Below are 19,455 nucleotides of genomic sequence, written 5' to 3'. Positions count from 1 at the left end.
GAAGGAAAGAGAACAGCCTGTTTTCATCTTTAGGGCTTTTGCTCTCTTGAAAGAATTTTTTTTTAAATAATGGCTTAGCATCTTTGCAGTACCATTCAAGATGTATCTCCTGGAAAAGAGTGACAGATGACATGATGCTACCATGTAACTATGGGTTGTATCTCAAAGGGAAGAATTGGTGTTCATCATGTCAAATATGAAAACTCTATATACTTCTCTCTAGCTTAAAAATGCTTTAGTAGATAATGGATTCCCAATTTAGCCACAATAACGGAAAGGAAATAAAAAGATGCATAATATAAAATCTAACCAATTTTTCTTCTTACTGGTCTTTGCAGTACATCCTCAAGCTAAAAACAAAGTATCTATGTGTGTGAGCACTCACCCTTTTGTCCAGCAATCATTTTTGCAGACCGTTATATGCAAACAGTTTGCTGGGCCCTGAGTAAACAAACACACCTTTCTATCCTCAACTAACATAAGAGTAGGAATTCCCTCTCAATGATTATTTTTGCAGAATATTTAATTGTGTAACCATTTTTAGGTTGGAATTATATATCAGCTGTTTGTATTCCTTAGTAAATGTTCATTGAGAGTCAAAAGTAAATCAGTCTAGGATTAAGAATTTTTTATAGGTAATATAAAAGAGTTTTAATCACATTTTCTATATTATGTACAAAAGAGGTATCAAGGAGTTAAGGCTGCTGCTAAATCTATCTTGGAAATTTACATTTTACTCTTCCTTTTAAACTTTTTCTTATTCCGAGTATAGTTTTACTTATAAATTTTCTCTTCTATTAAGTGACATGCTACTCTCAGTGTGTTGTATTTGCTGCTGATGATGGTGTTCAGTCCAAGTCCTGTTTCCTTGTGTTGCCACAGATTTTAAATTTGGAATTTCTACACCCATAATCCCAGCACTTTGGGAGGCCAAGGCTGGTGGATCACCTGAGCTCAGGAGTTCGAGACCCTCCTGGGCAACATGGTGGAACCGCATCTCTACTAAAATACAAAAAATTAGCTGAGCATGGTGGCACACACCTGTAGTCCCAGCTACTCGGGAGGCTGAGGCGTGAGAATTGCGTGAGCCCGGGGGCGGAGGTTGCAGTGAGCCAAGATCGTGCCACTGCACTCCAGCTTGGGCGGCAGAGCAAGACTCCATCTCAAAATAAAAATAAAAAAAAAGTGGAATTTCTAAATTCACAAACAGGTTAAAAGCATCTGACATTTACTCTAGAATCACAAGCCCACTCACCTTCTTTTGTCTGTGCAGATTTCCAATCTTTGCCTTCCTGTTTATATTAGATATAATCATAAAGTCATTTTGTCTTTTACTTTTGTAATTAAAATCTACCTAGCATATATTTATAGTTTATCATTAAATACTATATATTAAACCTATCTAAATTTGTTTCAGTAATCAAAGATATTGCTTTTCCCTCATTTTTTGCACAATTAGTTTCATTATTTGATGTGTAAGATGTTAGACTTTTGACCACAGGGACCCCACGCTACTGTGTTAGTGGCCGAAGCATTGTCATAAAATTCAAGTGCAAAACTAATCAGATCAATTAAGTTTTAAATTGTTTAGTTTCTAATATTATAAGATGTTCCTATATATCAAGTTAGTTGATTCATTTCAGAATAAGCAGTCCCTCTTTGTAATTTTTACCTCATTCATATTTTTTATTTTCAAGGACTAACTACATTAAAATACATAAAACAGAAAAAGGAGTAAAAATTGAAAATAATATTTTAATATGAAATTAATTCAATTTTTTAATCTGAAATGAATTCAATTTTTGTCTAGCACTGTGCACCAACAATACACAGTGCTAGACAATGAAAGAAAATGTAATAAACAAAGAATACATTATCCATATCCTAAGGAGTTTACAATCTATTGGAATTCACAGAAAGATAAAAAGATGTTTCACACAGGGCAGGGATCAACTTGTACTGGGTGCCTTGGAGCCCAAAGGAAGGGTGAAGATTTAGCGTATGTGTGGCGTGCACACACGTGCACATGCAGGTTTATATGCATATTTTAACTCGTACACATAGTGTTTTTACAGAGTTCAGAACATATGATATTGAAATAACTTACAAGAAGAAATCTTGACCCATCGTCTAAAATTCTCTTTTCACAAAATTCTCATTTTAAGATACTCTTCAAAGCTTCACAATGTGGCATTATAATGGTATTCACTTTTATATATATCCATAATCAAAATTTTAATCTTGCTGATGCTCACATTAATCACCTTTTAAAATTTTCTTTCTAAGCATAACGTCAATTCCAGAGAAAGTTTATTTTATAGAAACATCTTGCCAAACACATGATCTGTCGTATGCACTTTGGGATTTATTTTGAATTCATGGGTGCATGAAAATTCAACTACAGTCAAATGAGATATCACCTTCAACCCATGCAATTTTAAATAATTGCTTATTCCCAATTACTATATTTTATTTGGGAGGCTTATTCAATAAAGTGACTCATTACAATAATTACACCTTTCTAGCAGAAATGACATTCATCAAGCCGTATTCATTGGATGATGATTTTGTGCCTCATGGTCATATGTTTTTATAATCACTTTCCCATTTATTATTAACCTGTTAATATTTTTAAAGTGAGAAAAGAAAAATGGAGCCACTCAAATTTTTCTCAGTTAGAAACAGAAATGTATTGTTAACATTGTAAATCAAAAAAAACGACTGAATATTTATAATACTTGTGGTATGCTTTGTCAAATATATATTGATGGCTTCATTCTGAAGGTGGTTTCTAGGGTCAAGCTATGGTTCTTTAGTGCAGCATCTTTATGGGTCTAAGCAGTGCAGCATGCCAAAGGAATCGATATTCAAGATAGGTCTGTGGTTACTTCTGGGTGATCGAATTAATCAAATTAATATTCTGATTGATTGAGAGTTTTCATGGATCCCAGATTTTAAGGAATCAGTAAGTGTAAAATATAAAAAATGTGATCATACTAGCTTTAAAGAGTTAGGAAATGTATTGATCTCTCTCAGTGCTTCAGGGTCATTATACTGAAAATGAATTATACATATGTAGAACAAACAAAAAGTTGGTTAGTTTCGATTTTGCATTAGGATGTGAGAATAGCAAAAGTTTATGATATGTGTAAACCAAATATTTCAAGTCAAGCAGGTAATATTTTGTTACAATATAGTTTAGAAAATGCTTTTTTATACTAAGCCTAGTGACATTTTAGATAGACATCATAATGCAGTGAAAAGATTTTAACACTGAAGCTGCAGGATCCAGAGTTCTAGTAATAACTTTGCAATTTATTATCTGAGTGAACTTAGACAACTTAATTTTTATGAGTCTTAGATCTTTAATCTGGAAAAAAAGAGATAGTAATACCTTACCTGCCTATGAGGATTAGTTTGAAGATTAAGTTTAAAATATGTGTATATCCCCTCAGCACAGATCAAGGAGCCAAGAAATACAGATGTAGAAGCTTTAAAATGTACATTTTTAAGTGCGCAATGGGCATCTATAAAATTCTTCATTCAATGACTAGAGAATAACATTCTAATTCAAGAACACATGAATGAGTTTTAAATGTAACCATTTACTATACCACAAGGACATCTAAACATATACACATCAATGTCCTAGAAAAGATAATATTTGACCAAAATGTAATAAAATCTGAAACCTAACAATAAGAAAATAACAACCACAAAAAAACCCTACACATTCAGAAATTTAAAACTACTTTCAAATAAGCAAAGAAGAAACACCAATGAAAATAAGAAAATATCTACAACTAAAAAATAATGAACAAAAGATATATCAAACTTGCACCAAACTTGTGGGAAGTAGTTAATGGCATTTTTAGCGGAAAAAATACAGCCCTGAATGACTAGTAAAGAAAGGCTTAACTTAATCTTCCAAGCATTCATTTCAAGAATTTAGAAAAATTAACCAAGAAAACAGTAAGAGAGCAGAAAGAAAGAAATGATAAAGAGAAAAGCAGATATTAATCAAATGGAAGGAAAAGAAGTGATAAATAATATCAACAAAATTGAAATTTTGTTCTTTGGAAACAGTCATAAAATTGATAAATCTACTTCAAAATTCAAGAAAAAAATTAAGGAGCCTTCTTCTATAAAGTTGACAGAGGCATTGGCATTGTTTTTTAATCTTGAATTCCCACATGAAAACAAAAAGAATACCGATATATCAAAACCCCAATTCTATAGTTAATATTTACCATAAAACTCGGTAATCCACAAACCCTAAATAAAAACAAGTGTAGACAAACAAATAGCCGCATGATTTGCATGCTATTAGTGTCTGTGGGAGGAAACCAAGCTTAGTTACAGAGCATCCAGTGTTCATGGAACAGTAGAACATCTTCTTAGCTCCATTCTGAAATTAAAAATCCAGGAGCGCAATCAAAATTGAACAAGCCAGGGACAAGAGTGATCAGGATAAAAGCAAAGCCAGACAAAATTTGCAGGGGGAGGAGGATTGGGAAACAGAGCTTTGAAATTCCAGAAAGAAAGCTACCATATTTGATCACTATATTAAAACAACAGAAGAGGAAACTCTGAAGTTAGAAGAGAAATACTAAACTGTTTGGGAAAGCTAATTTTGTATAAAAACGAGTAAGAGAAAATTATCAAAGCCAAATTCCTTGCAAGGGTTATTATAAGAAAAAAACAATGAGCAGAATACTGTCCCCGTAGACAAGGAAAGCAGCCCATAAAAACGTGCTCTCACCAGCTCAAACTGTAGCGTACTATTGAAAAATTAGTTAAAGGACATTAAAAATTACATCAGGATGAAATAGCTCAAAAGTAAAAGTTGGAAAAACTCAGAAATGAGGTGCCAGAACTCAGAAAAGTTATAAATTAAAGCAATGAAGACTAAACTAGAAGGAACATAAAGAGACCTCAGATGATTCAAAAGTGAGAAATAGAAAATGAAGAAGAGGAATTTTTTTTTTAATCAAAGAGAAATGGAAAAAAAGATGAAAATGGATTTGCAAGAAAAATGACAAATAGAAGAAAGTCGAAAGTCCAACATCTGCATTATAGGTGTCCCTAAGGAAGAAAAACCACAGCAAGAGCATAAAACATGTACTAAACTTCCCCGAAACATAAAAAGATTTGAAACTATGTATTGACAGCACACACCTAAAAATACTGGAGTAAATGATTAAAAGCAATACATACACCAGACAAATGACAGGTCTTTAAATTAAAAAAATAAAAAATGGTATCTAGCCCAAATAAGAACAAGTGATTTATAAAGGAAAGAACATTAGATTATCACTAGATTTTTCAGCAGCAATGCTTTATGTCAGAAGAAAGTAGAGTAACATATATAGGATGCCCAGGGAAAGAATATCTGAGCCAGATTTTTTCCATCCTGAAAACTGACTTTCAACTTTCAAGGTCAGAGAAACTGCTTTCAGATCTAAGAATATGAGTAATGTAAGATACAAGTAATCTTGTTTCAATGAGCCTTTAATCTACTAAAAATCATGCCTCAGACAACCTAAATGAACTCCAAAAAGGACTCTTAAATCATTTGGCATAAAAATTCACATTCATATGTAAGGACTAAGACTACATAAAGATAACAGGAAGAGTAAAATATGTAACAATTATTTGTTCTAGTATGGATAGAGTACAGATACACAAATGAGGAGGTGAATGGGAAGAAGATATGCAAACCCTTAAGATAGTCAGAAGTTTTCTTGGTTGTGTATTTTTATTGAGACTATTGTTTATGAAATGTAAAATAAAACTGAGTCACTGTGAGACAATCTAATTCTGGCATCCCTTGTGCTCTTGATAATCAAGAGTGCTCTTTGTGGAGAAAAAAGGAGACATAGATATCATATAGAAAAGCTTAGGTAAAAATAAAAATCCTAAGGAAAAGGTGGCACGTATATACCATGGAATGCTACACAGCCATAAAAACGAATGAGCTCATGTCCTTTGCAGGAACATGGATGAAGCTAGAAACCATCATTCTCGGCAAACTAACACAAGAACAGAAAACCAAATACCGCATGTTCTCAGTCATAAGTAGGAGGTGAACAACGAGAACATATGGGCACAGGGAGGGGAACATCACACACCAGGGGCCTGTCAGGGGACAGGGTGGCAAGGGGAGGGATAGCATTAGGAGAAATACCTAATATAGATGACAGGTTGATGGGTGCAGCAAACCACTGTGGGACATGTATAGCTATGTAACAAACCTGCACGTTCTGCACATGTAACCCAGAACTTAAAGTATAATTAAAAAAAAAAAAAAAAAAAAAAAACCTGGGTCCTGAATTTAAATTGAAAACATCAGAATAAACCCAGGCAAAATCTTTGAAACAGTGACCAACTCCATAGCAGTGAGCGTCTGTGGACTTATCTAGATATGTTCTTGAAACACCGTTTTCCAATTTTCCAATAAATAAACCGGGGCTTCTTGAAGAAAATGATTGATTTTGAATAGGAAGTGTACAAGATGACTTTGGGGCATCTTGTACTAGGAACAAGGAAGCTTTGTCAAAGACAACGAGGGCCATATAAAAAGAATCTATGGACTGACCAACTTGAAAAACTCCCAATGAGCACAGTAGAGATAATGTGACTTAGAGTAAGATTGGTAATTAACATGGACTGAAATCCATTAAACATCAAATATGTTTAAATCTTGAGTTCATCATGACATTTTAAAAACAGTAATTGGTTACCCTGAGAGGATGATAGAAAATCAATTAACCATATAAAATTAATAAGTAAAAGTCGATAATCAAGCATTTATCTTGGCTTTTCCATACCAATTTTGCTACTGGTAACCAAATAATAAAGGAGGGAAAGCACCTCATTATAAAACTATCCCAACTAATAAATGAAAAATAAATGACAATTTTGCAAACTGAATGAAGTCAACGGATCTAAGAAATAAACATCAAGACCCGTAGCATCACAAAAAGAAACACACACACTCTGTTCCTTTCGATGGAAGAATCTGATGCCACCTATGGCCTTGCCAAAGGGATGAAACCAGAGTCTGTCTGATGAAACCTCTGGAACCAGCTGCCAATTTTCAGGAAATAGAAGAACGTGTTGAACTGTACCAAGAGTGTACTTTTGGCAAAATCCAGACTCTCTTGGCTGGGTGCGGTGGTTTACTCCTACAATCCCAGCATATTGGGAGGCCACGGCAGGAGGATTGCTTGAGTCCAGGCATTTTAAGACCAGCCTGTGCAACATGAAGAAACTCCATCTCTTTTTTAAAAATATTACTTAGCTGTATGTGGTGGCTACTCAGCTACTCAGAAGGCTGGGACGGGAGGATCGCTTGAGCCCAGGAGGTCACGACTGCAGTGAGTCATGATAATGCCACTGTATGCACTCCAGCCTGGGTGACAGAGTGAGACTCTGTAAAAAAAAAAAAAAAAAAAAAAATCCAGACTCTCAAAAACTACAGGTCGAATGGCCCAGGTTTCTCTGTTTTAAGGGGAAAAAAGAGTAACATGTACATTAATTAGAAGACATTGCCAAAAAATCAGCAAGATTCATACATTGGAATGTCTTTCAGGTCCAAATTATTCAATCACAAATAACTCTATGGAAATTGAGTTGAAGTTTTGAATTATGTGTTAAAGTATATAATTCTGGAAACGTGTTTTACCTTAGAAGTTCAAGACTTTAAAAATATCTCTATATTGTGGATAATTTAAATTTAATTTACTTGTTTTGAGTTATTAATCCTGTCAAATAATTGTTATCTGAAGCAGTTGGATGTTTTCAGTTTACAAACAAAACCAAAGAAAATCTTTTTCAATGAATCTTTGACTTTTTTCAAAGTAAACTCGTTGTAATTACATCATTCATCTCCTTCCTTTGTATTCCCACATCTCTGATATGTTTAGATCCAGAATGAGCAATTACTGACTCCTTTCATAGCTGTAATTTACAATTTCAGATCTGAAATCACTTATCATGAAATGGATCTCCGTATTCTTTGTTTTGCTAATTATTTCAGGTGATTGTCAATAGCTTTTAGAGCCAGAAGAGGGCACTGCAGAGCAGTGTAGCTCTGAGTTTTTGCGACGAGCACAGTCTAAGAACGCCCTTTGCCAAAAAAATGTGCAAAGCTTTACTATAGAAGTAAGAAAATAAGAAGGGAATAACTAGATAATCACTATAGGCCTTCTTTATTTAGTAGAAAAAAACAAAGTATGTAACCATCTAAATACATATCTAGGACATCAAATATAATATCAAATATATATATATGTATAAATAGATGAAAGAAGACATATATATGTATGTGTGTGAGTCCTTTCCTTCTTTTAAGAACATCCCAAAGGCCGGGTGCGAGGGCTCACACCTATAATCCCAGCACTTTGGGAGGCCGAGGTCCGTGGATCACTTGAGGTCAGGAGTTCGAGGCCAGCCTGGCCAACATGGTGAAACCTCGTCTCTGCTAAAAACACAAAAAATTAGCCAGTGTGGTAGTGCATGCCTGTAATCCCAGCTAATGGGGAGGCTGAGGCCACGAGTATTGCTTGAACCCAGGGGGTGGAGGTTGCAGTGGGCAGGGATCACGCCACTGCCCTCCAACCTGGGCAACAGAGTGAGACTCTGTCTCAAAAAACAGAACAAAACAAAAGGAACATCCCAAAGCTAAATCTGATGTTTCTCTATTACAATATTTATTCTCCTGGTACCTCTGGCTTTAGTTATAAAAATAGTTCTCAAGTACTCCCTTGTGTGGATTAATACTGTATTTTGTCTTAGATCAAGTTCAGGACAAAGGCCATTTAGTAGCCTTTTAGCAATCTTGTTCAGGGCAGAAATCATTTAGGCAATAGTGTACCAGGTATTATCCCAAAGGTTTTTCCCAACATGAAATTGCAGGGGCAGTAGATAAGTGACTGGTTTCAGACTCTCATCTTCCACTGAGGGAAAAACAACTAACACATGTCTTTGTCCTTTCAAGACGAAATAAGAGTTGTGGGATCTGGAGGCCTCTCTTAAAACTCACTGTCACAGGGCCTCTGTGCCTGGGTCTGCCTCAGGACTATGTGTGTTCTTAGGTGTCTAAAGAGCAGATGCACCATGATGATGGGGCCACCAGCTGAGTCTTCCATTTCCAAAAGCAGCTCCAAGCAGCTTTCCTTAGGAGCTGAGCTTTCAACTCAGAGAGGTTAAATCCATGCCAAAAGTCAACTCTTGGCCAGGCACCGTGGCTCACGCATGTAATCTCAGCACTTGGGGAGGCTGAGGTGGGTGGATCACAAGGTCAGGAGTTCAAGACCAGCTTGGCCAATATGGTGAAACCCCGTCTCTACTAAAAATACAAAAATCAGCTAGGCCTGGTGGTGGGCACCTGTAATCCCAGCTACTCGGGTGGCTGAGGCAGGAGAATCGCTTGAACCTGGGAGGCAGAGGTTGCAGTGAGCCGAGATTGCGCCACTGCACTCCAGCCTGGATGACAGAGCAAGACTATCTTAAAAAAAAAAAAAAAAAAAATTATGCCAAAAGTCAACTCTTTCAGGAGAGGAGAAGTAGGGAAGTTTCATGATTCATCATTGGAAATAGCATATATGTGCTACCAAGAAAATGGAATTTCCAAATGGATGGTATCCACTCTTGTCTCCTTGTCCACACATTAATTTTTCTCCTAAGAATTCTAGTGAATCATGAAACCAATTCAGTTTTTTCATTTTTGAACAGGAAAATGAATGAACCAACTTTCCTCATGAGGGGGAAATTGCCAGTATGTTCAGTGATGCTGATCTTTATTACTTATTTGCTGTAAAATATGAAAAGTGGATTACTAGTTTTGATGTTATCCAGGTTATCATTTGTGACTAAAAAGACCTGTTTGTTACTCTGGTTCTTCTCCACTATGGCTTTATGAACACATTGGCTGACATTATAGCATTTGTTCACAGCTTTGTTTGTAGAATGGGGTGCTGTGAGTTTGTACCTCCACATACCTAACCCTTGTTGAAAAGAAACTAACTGGGTGGCCTATTTTTACTGAGTACAGAGTTTTCTGTCTTCCGAGGGTTTTCTTTCCCCACTCAACTTTGAAACACAGGATGCCCTGAAGGGCTTCTTGCCTGGTTTCAAGATCTGGCTAGCATAGCACTTATACAGGTAGTTTGCACCAAATTAACTTGCCCTGTGCACACATGTCCACTTCAGTCCTTCACCCAGCGCTGCCTTTGCCTCTAGGACCCTTAGCCTTCCTTCAAGGCCCAGTATAACCTCCACTTTTTCAGTGAAGCCTTTGCCGACTAGTCCAGACTTGCTGTTCCACCTCAAAGAGCTCCAGCCCCTCTCATCTCGTTTTTTCTCCTCTACGTATCATCTAGCGCTGTGCCATCTACTGCACTGTACTTGTCAGTGATGATCTCATGTGTCCTACTCTTGTCTTCCTATCTAGGCTATTCCCTACTAGAAACCAAGAACTCCACATTCTACTTACCCTAAATCTCCTATGGTCACTAATACCATGCTAAGTACTCAGTAAATCTAATCTATTAATCTATTGATCAAAATGAACAAGTTTCAATTACTATCTTCAGTCTGACTACTGGAGTTACACTTTCCAGTTGTTTATTATTTGTTCTAGTTATTTATTATTGTAAATCTATTTATTATGTATTATTATGAGAACATAATGGCCCATGTCCCTGTTTTCTCTTTGCCCTTCTTCTGCCTGCTTTAACTCCTTGTATGCCTTCCACCAATCTAACAGCTGCAACTAGTAAGCCACGCAGAACTGAGCTTGGGGAGTATATTTTTGAATTTATAGTCAGCATCCAGAATGGTTTTCTCCTTAGTTCTCTTCTCTGGAGTGATTTTATCATCGCCAACTAGCAGGCAAACTTGAATGCCCGTTTGGTTCATTCCCCATGCCTGCGAGCAAAGCAACTCCTAAACTCATTGTTCGGATTAGTGTTAGGTTCCAGGCCAAGAACCTGCAGCAGACATAATGTGGATTAGAGAACAATGCACTAATCAAAGACAAATAAGGAGTCCAGTATGAGGGTCAATATTAAAGTCTTTGGAAACTGAAAAGTTTATTATCAGAGTAAGGCACAGCCAATGCACCACCCGTGGCTGGGACGTGGCGCCCCACAAGTTTGTTCATGGTACTACCCAAATAAAAGTAAAAATAGAATCGTCGGTCGTATGATGATGTTTTAGCGAAAGATATTCATGTTTCATGTTTTAACAATGTCATCTATTGAATGATTTGACAGTATATTATTTCTTAACATTCCATAACTAAAGTCATACTTTTATCATTTTCAGCTTCGCAAGTCTGTTTTCAGCATCAGGGCAAGGAACCTTCTAGAAAAGGAGACCGCAGTCACTAAAATCTTAAGGTAACACCAATTAATGTTGACACATATTTAAACACAAGTGGGATTATATTAAACAAAAAACAGCTTTTTGAAAAATGAATTAATGTTCTGGGCCTCAGCATATACTTTCTGCCAGAAAGTAGATTTGAGTATCTATATATTTATAAATAATATAAAAGACATTATTAATGTCATTTCTAAAACTATATATATTTTATTAGCTCAGTAGGCCTTTCTTTCAAGTATTTAAACATAAATGATAAGTATAAACATTGGCCAAAAGGTGAAAATAACTTACTGTTATTTTTAGCAGTTTTATATCTTTTGTGATATGTAAAGGAGAAATCACAATCTGAAGGATAAATGGTGAAAGAGCAAACGCTTTCATTAGAGTTCATTACACTATTAAGAACACATCTATTAAAAATCTGGAAAGAATAAAAAGTATACCCATCTTAGAATGCCTATGAAAACATATACTTTTCATGCTACTTTCTAGAAGATACCCTGAAATGAAGTATCAATGAGAAAATTAAGCAACCTGCTTGAGTATTTTATAAGACTATATGTTATAGAGTAGCATGATGAGTATAAAAACACATAAGCATTTGGAATATCATGTTTTGGTACATATATTACATAGACATATGTAAATGACACAACTCAAGATTGGGAGCTGGAGGTAGGATCGCTCACAAGGCGAGTGGACAGATTCATGCCAGGAAGTCCCTTGCAAACCTGTGGTGAGTGGTAAGGAGTTCTAGCTCCCCTCTACTAGCTTCATTACTAGGTATAGACATTAAAGCTTTCTCTCCAGATGCATGTTACTATAACTTGGAAGACTGTGTGAGGAAATAAAGCTTAGTATATATGATCTTTAAAACTATTCTAACTTTATACTACTACCTAAAATTTGTGTGCAAATAAAATTCCTAACTAATCAAGACAGTGTTTCTCTTTATATTGGCTGGCATTCATGCATAGAGTTAAGTTTGTGTTGGAGTAGCTGTTATAAGATGAAAATAAGTATTTCTAGGGCTTGTGTATTATCACCACAAAATGTGATGAGATAAACAGACAAGGTCTCATCGAAATAGACAACCTGCCTCCCAACTTAGGCTTGCTCCTGACTGGCTGGTAACTCCATCCTGGTATTACTATCAGATTATGCAGTGAGGCTGGCCTTGAACCACACATGTTACATCAGGATCATGATTCCAGCTACATGTACACCAGACAAGTTCATGGGTAGGGTTCTACAGCAATGCTGATCCACTCACTAAAAAGAGAAATTCACCCTCAAGCCAGAAACTACCTACAGGGACATCATAATTCTTAGTCTGCATTGAGAATCTGCCTGCCAAGTCAGGAACTACAGGGACGTTACTCATGTTTCCAGAGCCACTGCCTTGCAGTGTAAATGGGCCTTCTGTGTCAACGAGTTCCCAGAGACTTTCTGAGGCAGATGCAGAAACAGATACTTGCAAGGAAGCTATTTCCAGACCTCATCTCCCTAGGAACTCTTTCTTAAAACTGATCTGTCACTTTACCTTTTTCACCCTCCTGTCCTTATTTACCCCTCTCTCAGTTTACAAAAGAAAGGTGAAACTCTCACTCATCCAGAAACTATGGTGTGTATTAATCTGGGATGTAAAAATCCTCTGGATTGCCAAGCAAAAAGACCATTCCCACCTGGCTTTCTCCAAAAAGAGGGTCCCATGGGGCCATGCCTTATTATTTATCCAGGTAACAATTTTATGGATAACTTCCTTCCCAAAGCTATCTACCTTAGAGTTAGGCCTTAGAAACAATGTGATTGTCACAAAGGCGTGTGGTTACATGTTGTTTGAATTGAAAAATAAAGCCAGACTTTTTCTGACAGATTCAGCTGATTGGTTCAACAGTGAAAACTGATTTAATAAGCGCCCAATGAATTGAATAGATTGGATGGCTAAGAGTCTCCAATTTATTCTCAAAATTATTTTCAAGCACAAACACAATAATTACTAGAATTGCTAGAAATTACATTCTTCTATTTAACATGGTACAAGAGGAATATAGTTGCTGATTTTTAAATATACAGAAGTGTTTTTGTTTTTTCAATTATATAATGCACATGAGCAATTTTTTTTTTTTTTTTTTTGAGACAGAGTCTTGCTCTGTCACCCAGGCTGGAGTGCAGTGGCGCAATCTCGGCTCACTGCAAGCTCCGCCTCCCAGGTTCACGCCATTCTCCTGCCTCAGCCTCCCGAGTAGCTGGCGCCTGCCACCACGCCTGGCTAATTTTTTGTATTTTTTAAGTAGAGACAGGGTTTCACCATGGTCTCGATCTCCTGACCTCATGGTCCACCCGCCTCGGCCTCCCAAAGTGCTGGGATTACAGGTGTGAGCCACCACGCCCGGCCTATGAGCCATATTTTTAAGACTATCAGGAAATATAGACCCCTCTAACTTGCTCAACAATAGTGTAGTTTAGGGGATACTCAACAGCCAATAATACTTTACTACAGCCCAGCATACTACAAAATGAGAGGCAGCGCCCTAAAACTACCTGAGCTATATCACCTTGTGAAACTCAGGAAATAAAAAGCCATAATTTGAAAAAACAAAAGACCTTAGAATTTTTTAAAATACCAATTTGATTTTGGAAAGCCATTTTGCTTTTTGTTCTGTGCGAATGGTTTCTTCATTGCTTCTACACTAGTTTCTGCATGAATTAAGGGCAAGTGCAAAAACTCAAACTGATATTTTAGGAATACTTATCTTTTCACCACTAATTGTAGTAATAGTAATGGCAATGATACCATACCTTCATTATAATGTGATCCATCAGTTAAAAAGTCAAGAATAGATTGGGTCCATGTCAGTGAGTGTTTGTATCGTTTTATACTGTTTTTCAAGGAACAATAACAGCTAAAAGGAAAAAGAAGAGGGGGAAAAAGAATTTTTTTTTACAAAAAAAGGAAAATATTTGCAGTAACCTCAGGACAATTGCTTTGAATAACCTTCCACAAAACTGGGAAGGAGAAAAAGCTCTCCACCACTTTATCAGTGTCTTTTTACTGCCTCTAGAGACTCCTCTCTCCTAGGCTCCAACCTTGCTGTCCATTAAACTCTGCCAGGGTTCCTGGATAACTTAGCAGTGGGGTCTCCCAGGACCATTTGCATTTTGAAAGAAGGCTTTTAAAAAATGAAAGGGCTTTTAAGACAAAGAGGATGCAGATTCCATCTTTGAATAGATGGGTCTACCTAGATATCAATAAAAGAAGTCTGGCAGAGACTGCTGTTTTAGTGTTCTATCCCTCTTAACTTTCTAGGTGTTTTTATTTTCATAGAATTATTGTCTTTAGTCTTATCCAAAAGGTTCATCGCCAGGGAGGTAAGTAACAGCAGTATAGGGAGGCTTGAAAAAGAGACCTGAGCTAGATCATTGTGGCAAACATCACAGGTTGACATTCGTCCTAATTTGTGTGCAGATAGAGATAAATCACAAAAACCTTAAATCCAGAGTGATATAAGAAGTGTAAGCTTTTATGAAGTATTAGCGTATTGAGATAACTTTCCAAAAAATAACAAATATTTGGGAAAAAATAAAGCAACTCCTTGACTTAAGGTTTCTGGAGGCCTGGCTGTGTAAACAGGCAATTAATTTCAATTCTCAACCCTCTTGTCCATTCCATGGGAGCTAGGAGGAGGCGATCTTCAGGGCCCTTCCAGTTCTACTGTAGGATACTGGACTTGGTGTTAAATCCCCCTTGACTGGCATCAAGCTTCTCTGTAACATTGAACAACTCACTAACCTGACCCTCAGTTTTCTGATCTACCTTAAAAAGGTTGTCTGAATAATCTATTGACCAAGCAAAGTGAAATTTAATACTTATTCCAGTAAGGGAAACTGCCACTTTGTTTTCATAATGTCTCAGAAGGGATAGGTCAGAGGTGGATATATGTAAGGTTTTGGGTTTGGGTTTCAGTGTTTGGAGGATGGAGGTCTATTTGAGATTGGGCAGAATTCTTGGTATGAGTTGAGGAGTATTGAAGATGCCTGGTGTGGACAAGTAATAGTTACTGTTCTGAAGATGGCAGTGCTGTGGTTGAGGACCAGGAAGGGAAAGTGACTTGCCTGGTGCCTCTCCACTGCTTTCCGTGTTCTTTCCCTCGGCTTTGGTTCAACATCTGAGTAATCCATTCTTTACAGGGAGTTTGCCCTTCTGTTTTCATTCTCCTTCTTGACTTGGGTGATCTAAGAGAAGAAAAGCAAATGGTGACCTTATGATGTCCTCTTCACATATGAAATTTATTTTTTGTGTGTGCCTTTTAGATTTTTAACCAGACACAACTGTAACAAACAAATACAACTGATTTTTATAGTGTTTTTTTTTTAAGTTTTGGATTGATCCCCATTGGGTAGAGTCTTGACAAAACATCCTAATGAATACCAATTATTTGTATGTGACTAGCTTGACCAGTTGAGTGACCTATTGTCTGGAGAAACGGGTTGGTTGGCCCAGCAGTCTATAGTTCAGATAAATGAATTTGGAGGAAGTGCCTGAAATCAACAATGAAGTTGCTGACTGGTTAACAGCTTTACCTTCCTGGACAAGTCAAGTCATATTGATGCAGAGCCCTCAGCTCTCAGCCCTGGAAATTAAGCTGGAGAGCTGCCAGGGGTCTTAGTTCTCAGGGGGGACCCACATTTCCAAATATCCATCTTCCATTTGAAACAGGATCCACATTATTCTGGCAGAAAGTATGTTATATACATTACTATGAACAGGAAATTCCAGCCCACAGAGGAAGAAGTCTTTCAGAGAGGAAGGGCCCTAGAGCCTGAGGTATGTGATTCACGGGTAGAATCACCCATTTCTATGTATAATCATCTTTAATTCATGTTGTTGTACTTTTTAAAATTAATTGATGTTTTGAGAAATAGAAATGAATTTTTAATATATTTTAGAACTCTTTGATGAGAAAAAAAAAAAGTGGGCCATTTATACAGAACTTGAGGCTACCGGCCCATGCTAAAATGCAGATGATTCACTTGGCACAAACAGGCATCTGTGTCATTGTTTTATAAGACTTATCTGAAGAGGACTGTGAGAGAGAGGATGTTCCACTACCTGAATTATAAAATCCAAGATTGCTATTAAATTTGTTGTTGTTCTGACTTAGACTATATCATTCAGCTCCACTAAGGAAAGCTTCTTTTCAAAAGGCAGTGACCTTTTCTCTGCATCAGGCGAAATCAAAAACAAATAGCAATGTGCTTTCAAAAGCGTCACTACCTTTGTTGAGATTTCCTCTATTTAAAGCCCTGAAATTGAGCAAAAATGCATTATCATTCCTGCAAGGCTGAATGAATAGAGAAATGTCAAAATAAAACAATTAAACATTTTACATTATTTTAGAAAGTTCCGTCCTTTCGTGGTTGGCCATGAGTACCTCCTTAGCGAGGACAGTATCTTTATAACCTTTCGAATGCTCAGTCTCACATGATGTTTGCATTCTGACGTTTGGTTTTATAACGTAACTTTATTTACTATGCACTTATATTAATAATTGTTTAAGTCTTAAGGAATAGTCTTTAATGCTACTTAATACAGAAATTAAATGGATTTAATAAAAGACATAGAGTTAGTATTTCTCTTATTCATCATTTTAAAAGAATCATTTAATGACTATAAATACAATATACTACTTACATATATATAAAATCACTATGTATTAACTAATCTGCAGTTATGTAAATGACATTAGCTGGATTTCTTTCCTGAAAGAAAGTGCCCCTAAGAATTCACGCATTCATTCAAGAAATATCTCTGTAGTGTCTTTCACATGCCAGGCATTTCACACCATTTGCTTTTTCCCATTTGGAAAGTTCTCCTTTCATAATTATTGTTCCATAGGTTAGCCAGCTATTCAGCAACTTTGGATAAGGTCGTGTTATTTCTCTGCAGCTCTGCATTCTGGGCAGAACTAGCAAGACACCCTCTACACTACTGGGAGGGCCCGAGTGCCTTACAGCGTCCCCTAGACCTTTGAGCTGGGCTCCTCAGTGGAAAGGCAAGGTGCTGGACTGACCCTACAGATGAGAGAAAGGACAGAGACCCTTGCAGCCTAGGGTTTGCGGCAACCTCTGAGATAGCAGCGATTTTTTTATTAGCATTTGGTATGAATAATCCCAAGTTTTAAGAAAATAGAGTATTGAGAATGAATGTCATAAATATTTATCTTTGTAATTCTATTAAGCCTGGCTGCTTATTGTTGGCTTTTTCTTAAGGTTTTCCTGACACTTAAAAACTCTAGTAGGTTAGTTGAAAGGCTATTTGGAAATAAACTAAGTAGATAGATGAAAATTAACTGTATTCAGACAACCATAAACTAAGGAGACAAGATGTGTAGGCATATGTTTTTGCATAAAACATAAAATAGTAAATATTTAAAAGCGGCAAAATATAACTAAAACAAAAATAATATAAATACATTTTTAGATAGTACCTGATTTGTGGTAATCCAAATACATTTTATGAGATAGCATATGATTTATAGATTGTTTTTGGATAAACCCAAAAGTGATGATAATAGTGTTATGGATTAGAAGGGCTACTATTGAGTTTTACCAAACAAATGTGGGAGGATTTTTTTAATAGAGTATTTTTTGAACAGTTTTAGGTTTGCAGCAAAATACAGCAAAGGTACAGAGATTTCCCATGTACCTTCTGCCCCCACACAGGCAGTCTCCCCAGCTATCAACATCCCCATCAGAGTGGTACAGTTGTTACAATTGATGAACCTACACTGTCACCTCACTATCACCCCATATCTGTAGTTTACACTAGGGTTCACTCCTAGAGTAGTACATTCTATGGGTTTGAACAAATATGTGATGACGTGTATCTACCATTATAATATCATACAGAGTAATTTCAGTGCTCTAAAAATCCTCTGCGCTCCACCTATTCATTCCTCCCTCCCCACAAACCCTGGCAACCAATGATCTTTTTACTGTTTCCACAGACATAGAAATGAACATAGAAATACATAGATATGTGTCTCCATAGACATGCATTGATGTTTATGGCAGCTTTATTCATAATTGCCAAAACTTGGAAGCAACCAAGATATCCTTCAGTAGGAGAATGGATAAACAAACTATGGTACATCCAGACAGTGGAATAATTATTCAGCATGGAAAAGAAATGAGTTATCATCATGAAAAGACGTAGTGTAAACATCAATGCATGCTACTGAGTGAAAGAAGTCAGTCTGAAAAGTCTACATACCATATGATTCCAGCTATATGGCATTCTGGGAAAGATAAAACTATGGAGACAGGAAGATATTTTAACAAGGTCTTTCTTTTGTTATTTTATCACCGGAGAGTAAAGTAGTAAAGAAAAAATGGAATACATATCTGCTGAAAATTGGCCAATGCAGTTTCTGCAACATTTACAAAATCTCACTTTTATTGTAGTAAAAAGTTCAGCCTTTGCATTGTAATCTGCACATTTCTGAGTCAGTAGTTGGGTTACTAAATTTGAATCCCAGTGAATGATGCGGGGTTGCAGACATTTTTAATGCTGAAATTTAATAGATGCACTAAAGGCATGGATTTCTCATGAGTTAATTTTTCTTTTTTGTTTATAGTATGGGTATAAGTGCATAAGATAAAGACATTCAAGGTTTATTTTATTTTCTGCCTACAATGAAGTTCTGGTCGCCCATGTATTTATATGCCTTTCTATGAAAACATTTTTGTGAATAACACAAGATTGGGAAGAACTAACCCGCGGTTGCTATGAAAAAGCCAGATCCACTTACTCGGGACAGGGCTGACTCACAAAGGAGTGGGGTATCCACTAGGATAAAAATGCAGCTTTTTCCTCATCTCAGCAAGAGGCCATTACCGACGAGCTCACCCATTAGCATCCGCTGTTGTCTCTACTTGGGAAGATCACATTGTCACTCTAGTGGAGTCAGGTAAGAGCCATTTCCAGGAAATACTCATTATCTATTCTCTTAGTTATACAGTCATAGTTTTACATAATTACCACTGAAAGACCATTTTCCT

General features: G+C 36.6%; 1 protein-coding gene across 2 annotated transcripts in view; it reads left to right on the top strand.

Moving 5' to 3' along the window:
- Window positions 1–19,455, top strand: part of NALCN (sodium leak channel, non-selective) — a 349,771-nt gene that overhangs the window by 261,776 nt on the left and 68,540 nt on the right. The window contains exons 18-19 of one of the 2 annotated variants that reach the window (XM_015439488.4): window positions 11,332–11,405; window positions 19,278–19,364. In XM_015439488.4, the coding sequence (XP_015294974.1) occupies window positions 11,332–11,405; window positions 19,278–19,364 (161 nt within the window). The remainder of the gene's footprint in view (window positions 1–11,331; window positions 11,406–19,277; window positions 19,365–19,455) is intronic. The other variant, XM_065533451.2, reaches the window with a different exon arrangement.

Source organism: Macaca fascicularis, chromosome 17 (assembly GCF_037993035.2).
Source record: "Macaca fascicularis isolate 582-1 chromosome 17, T2T-MFA8v1.1".
Classification (NCBI taxonomy): Eukaryota; Metazoa; Chordata; class Mammalia; order Primates; family Cercopithecidae; genus Macaca; species Macaca fascicularis.
This window is presented reverse-complemented; position numbering and strand designations above follow the sequence as displayed.